The 4,961-nt window shown below is 51.7% G+C and overlaps 1 protein-coding gene across 1 annotated transcript; it reads left to right on the top strand.

Moving 5' to 3' along the window:
- Positions 1-2,714: 2,714 nt before the first annotated feature.
- Positions 2,715-4,224, top strand: LOC123142891 (GDSL esterase/lipase EXL3). Its single transcript, XM_044561596.1, has one exon. The coding sequence runs from the start codon at positions 2,854-2,856 to the stop codon at positions 4,081-4,083; it is 1,230 nt and encodes a 409-aa protein (XP_044417531.1). The 5' UTR covers positions 2,715-2,853; the 3' UTR covers positions 4,084-4,224.
- Positions 4,225-4,961: the final 737 nt, after the last annotated feature.

The following is a 4,961-nucleotide window of genomic DNA, read 5'->3' on the forward strand; positions in this document are numbered from 1 at the left end:
AAAGTCAAACTTCATAAAATTTGATCATATGTATATAAAAATATATTAACATTTACCATGCTAAATTTGCACAATATGAAAACTAAAGTCATGACACGTCTATAAACTTGGTCAAAGTTTGCGAGGTTTGAACTAAAAAGGACCGGAGGAAGTATGAATATGATAGGACTCGCTGCCTAGTCCCATGCTAGGCAAAAGCCGCGGCGGCGTCCTCAGCGACCTTCTTGTCGGCCTCGAGCTTCTCGGCGGCGAGACGGTCGCGTCGGACTGAGACATGATGATGATGAAGGCGACGCGGACGTGGAGTAAGCAGGCGAACAGAGGCGAACAGTCGCGTAGCCCCTCTCCCATACAGGATCCGGAGAGGCGGTGTTTCGGAGACCTGCTCTCCCATGAACCGTGTACGCAGTGAACGGGACGGAGTCGCCGGCGACAGCAGCAGCAAAGGAACGACGATGGGCGTGGATGACGGCTAGGGTTAGGAAACTCTCCGTTACTGACCTGAAAAAATTAAGCGCATAGGTGTGAGCTCGGCTTGGCTCATTCCCGTAACCTGCAGCGCGCCGTGGCGACGCGGGCGGCGGATGAGGAGTGCGCGAGGGCCTCTTCTATTCTCAAGCTCCAATAGCAAGTGGAAGAGAATTCCTTATAAACATGTCCAACTCCTTCTCCACTAGCAGTGTGAGACTAAACTTCTCACTACATCTAGTGTCATATAACCCACATGGATCTTTAAAGTTTTTTCTGAAATTGTAAGATGGGCCTAAAGGTTACCCCATATTTCAACAAATTACCTGTACACTTCGGAAAGATCTACATCTGCATGTACTACAACAAAACGGTGGTCGTGACTGCAGGCTCGTTTCAGGTTCTTACAACCAGCTATCTGCAGTAGTGGCCGTAAGTCCGCTGCATGCTATTACCAAAACAGTGGCCAACATGAACACAGCATACATACGCGCATACACGAGTGAGTCATATCTAGCTCCAGTGCCCTTCCTTGACTGGAGCACAGCATTCTCACGTACCGGCATTGGCCATTTGTCCTGCTTTGCTTTGGTGTCACCCATTGATTGGCGAGATCCAGAAAGAGATGGCAACATTGTGGGCACGCAGGCATGTAGGTCATATTTAAGCTAGCCGACATCTACTGCACACGCAATCAAAGCACGCGCGGACGAAGAGTTTACAAGTCCTGCGCGTATAGCTACGTTGTCAATTTTATCACCCTAATATAAACTATATAACACAAAAATTATACGTTTGAAAATAGAACATCTGAAGTTTATATTAGTATATTTTTTGCAATATATGACTTGTATTAGATTGGTCAAATTGACGATCTAGGGGCACGCGCACGCCCAGTAAACTGAGAGAGAGGGAGTACTTCCGTCTGGCTTTATTAGGCCCCTAATATTTGGAGCCAAACTTTGATTATTCATATGACTAATAAAATATAGAATAAATGCTATAAAAAGTACGCTATGGAATTTGTATTTGAAAGGGCTTTTCAAACGCATAATTTTTGTGACATATAGTTCAAATTTTATTAGTTAAATTTATTGATCAAACTTTAACCTAAAATGAGAGGGGCCTAAGAAACCTGAACGGAGGTAGTACGTACTTACCGCTGCACCACCGCACCCATAGATCGATGGATGGACTACTAGTGGCGCAGGCGGCATTTACTTGGCATGTGATTCTTGCCGGCTTTCATTGCATGCGCCGATAAATCCTACCACCTCCAACACTCCACTCCAGTCCACTATATCACACTCCACTCCATTTCACTCCTCTCCACCAGCTAGAACTGAGCTAGCTGCACTGCATTCCGTCTATCTACCGATGGCAATGAACGATGCCGGCGCTGAACTTGCGCCCTCCAGTCGGCGTTAGACATGCCCGGGGGCTTGGACGGCGGCGCCGTCTGTTTCCTCTGCTTCGGCAGGGTGGCGGCGGCGTTGGCATCCGTCGCGGCGCGGGGGGCCACGTACTTCTTCGGCGGGATGGCGGCCGGCTGGGAGGGGAGAAGGAGGAGATTGGCGGGAAGAATGGAGAATGAGAGGGAAGCCGAAGGGGGAAAGCGAGAGGAAACGGCAGGAAAAGGGCCTCCTCTCGCCGACAGAGTGGCCGCACGCCGCTTTTCGCTTCTGCCGGCGCCCCGAGGCGACCCCCGGGCGCTTGGGTTCGGCTCGGGTTCGTCGGCTGTTATTTCTGCCCAAACTGGCGCCAAATGAGATCCTAGGGGCGCAACTGTGCCGATTTTCGGCCGCCGGCGCGAAAAAAACGCCTTGGGGAGCCTGTTGGGGGCGCGACTAGAGATGCTCTAAGCTAGCCAACATCTACTGCACACGTAAGCAAAGCACGCGCGGACCGAGCGTACTACCTCCGTCAGGGTTTATTTGGCCCCTAATATTTAGAGCCAAACCTTTGACCACTCATATGACTAATAGAATGTGGAATAAATGCTATAAAAAGTACACTATTGAAATTATATTTGAAAGAGCTTTTCGAATGTATAATTTTTGTGAAATATAGTTTACATTTTATTAGTTAAATTTATTGATCAAATTTTAGTTTAAAATGAGAAGAGGCTTAATAAACCTGAACGGAGGTAGTACGGACTCACCGCTGCACCACCTCACCCATAGATCCATGGATGGACTACTACTAGTGGCGCAGGCGGCATTTACTCGGCATGTGATCTTGCCGCCATGCCGGCCTTCATTCCATGCGCCGAAAGCCATGCATAAATCCTACCACCTCCAACACTCCACTCCACTATATCACACTCCACTCCACTAAGCTATAAGCTAGAGCGAGCTAGCTGCACTGCATTCCGTCTATCTACCGATGGGAATGGGCGTGCGGCGTGGAACTGCAACGATGCAGGGCAGGAGCTTCATCTTCGTCCTTGTTGTGCTGTTGGCCGTGGCGACTGGCGTTTCCGGCCGAACCACGTACACGGGCAGCAGCAACACTGCAAGTGCTAGTGGTGCACGAGTGACGACGCCGCCGGCGACGGGGAAGAAGCAAGGCCACCATGACCATTTGGTCAAGCCGAAGCCGCAGACCAAGGAGACCAACACCAAGCAGGTGCCTGCGCTGGTGGTGTTCGGCGACTCCATCGTGGACCCGGGGAACAACAACGCCATCCACACCATCATCAAGGCCAACTTCCCGCCCTACGGCCACGACTTCGGCGCCGACCACCGCCCCACCGGCCGCTTCTGCAACGGCCGGATCCCCACCGACTTCATCGCCTCCAAGCTGGGGCTCAAGCAGCTCCTCCCGGCCTACCTGCAGCAGTCCCCGAACCTCACCACCCACGACCTGCTCACCGGCGTCAGCTTCGCGTCGGGCGGGACCGGCTACGACCCGCTCACCGCGCAGCTCGCCTCCGTCATCTCCATGACGGACCAGCTCCGCATGTTCCATGAGTACAAGGCCAAGGTCCGGGCCCTGGCTGGCGACGCCGCTCTCTCGGAGATCCTCTCGAAGGGAGTCTTCGCGGTGTGCGCGGGCAGCGACGACGTGGCCAACACCTACTTCACCATGCGCGCCCGCAGCTCCTACTCGCACGCCGACTACGCGTCCCTCATCGTGTCCCACGCCGGCGCCTTCCTCGACGGCCTGCTCTCCGCGGGGGCCAAGCGAGTGGCCATCATCTCCATGCCGCCCATCGGGTGCGTGCCGTCCCAGCGCACGCTCTCGGGCGGCATGGCGCGGGACTGCTCGTCGGGCCACAACGAGATCGCCGAGATGATCAACGCCGGCATGGGCACCACCGTGGAGTCGCTCAAGGCCAAGCACCAGGGGGCGAGGGTGGTGCTCATGGACATCTACGGGTACTTGTTCGACATGATGATGCGCCCGGAGGGGTACGGGTTCAAGGAGTCCACGCTGGGCTGCTGCGGCACCGGCATGATGGAGGTCTCCGTGCTCTGCAACGGTGTTACGTCGGCGGTGTGCGGCGACGTCACCGACTATTTGTTCTGGGACAGCTACCACCCCACGGAGAAGGCGTATCGTATCCTCGTCGACTTCGTCTACGACAACTACCTCAAGGAGCTCATCGACTGACCAGAGAACTTTGATGCCCTAGCTACCTTGCACGTACTGTTTGTGATTGACATTTCAAATTCATTGTGTTTGTGTTGTGCACGCACCTATGTACGTAGGTTGTGAAAAAAAATGTTGAATTATTATTGCAGTTTAGCTGGATGTAATTTGCATGATTTTGAATTTGGGTCGGTTGGTTCTGTTTGGAAAAGGAGGCACGGCAGAGCATCGAGGCCGCCGACGGCGGCAAGGCCTCAGCCAGGGAGTGGTGATGGCAGGCGGTTGGGGCAGTGGCGTACCCGTTCAAGTTGAAGAAGATGAAGATGAAGAACACAACAGTGGGCGTACCCGTTCAAGTTGGAAGACGATGCGGGATCCGTTGGATCTTTATCCAACATTTCAGATAGAACATGAAAAATCTACTTGACACCAAAACGTTTTCAAATGACCGACGGCTAGCCGCTCCATTATTATTAATTTTTAAGATATTTTCAGCAGCACTATTAGTGCAAAAGCTACTCCCTCCATTTAGAGAATGGTTAATAGTAGAGTCAACCGCGGACGCAAACGAGTAGCACACGGTGACCACACCCACCAGAATCTAAGCCACTCGTCGTTAGTTTTGGGATTGGTGCAACTTTTTCTTGAATTGGAAGTGACCTCATAATACACGCGTTTGTGTATATGTCAATAGTAAAAAGCTGTCCATACTCATTTATTAGTAAACTGGACGCAGCGCATTTAACTCACACATTGACTGACAAAATGGTGGAGTTTTCAACGGAGAACGGATTGAAATAAATGAATGTAAACTTGCCAGGCAACTTACAGTGGGAAGATACCCCTAAAAAATCTTACAGTGGAAGATAAAACGGTAAAAGGTAAAATAAAAGATGCCG

The sequence above is a fragment of the Triticum aestivum genome, chromosome 6D (assembly GCF_018294505.1).
Source record: "Triticum aestivum cultivar Chinese Spring chromosome 6D, IWGSC CS RefSeq v2.1, whole genome shotgun sequence".
Classification (NCBI taxonomy): domain Eukaryota; kingdom Viridiplantae; phylum Streptophyta; class Magnoliopsida; order Poales; family Poaceae; genus Triticum; species Triticum aestivum.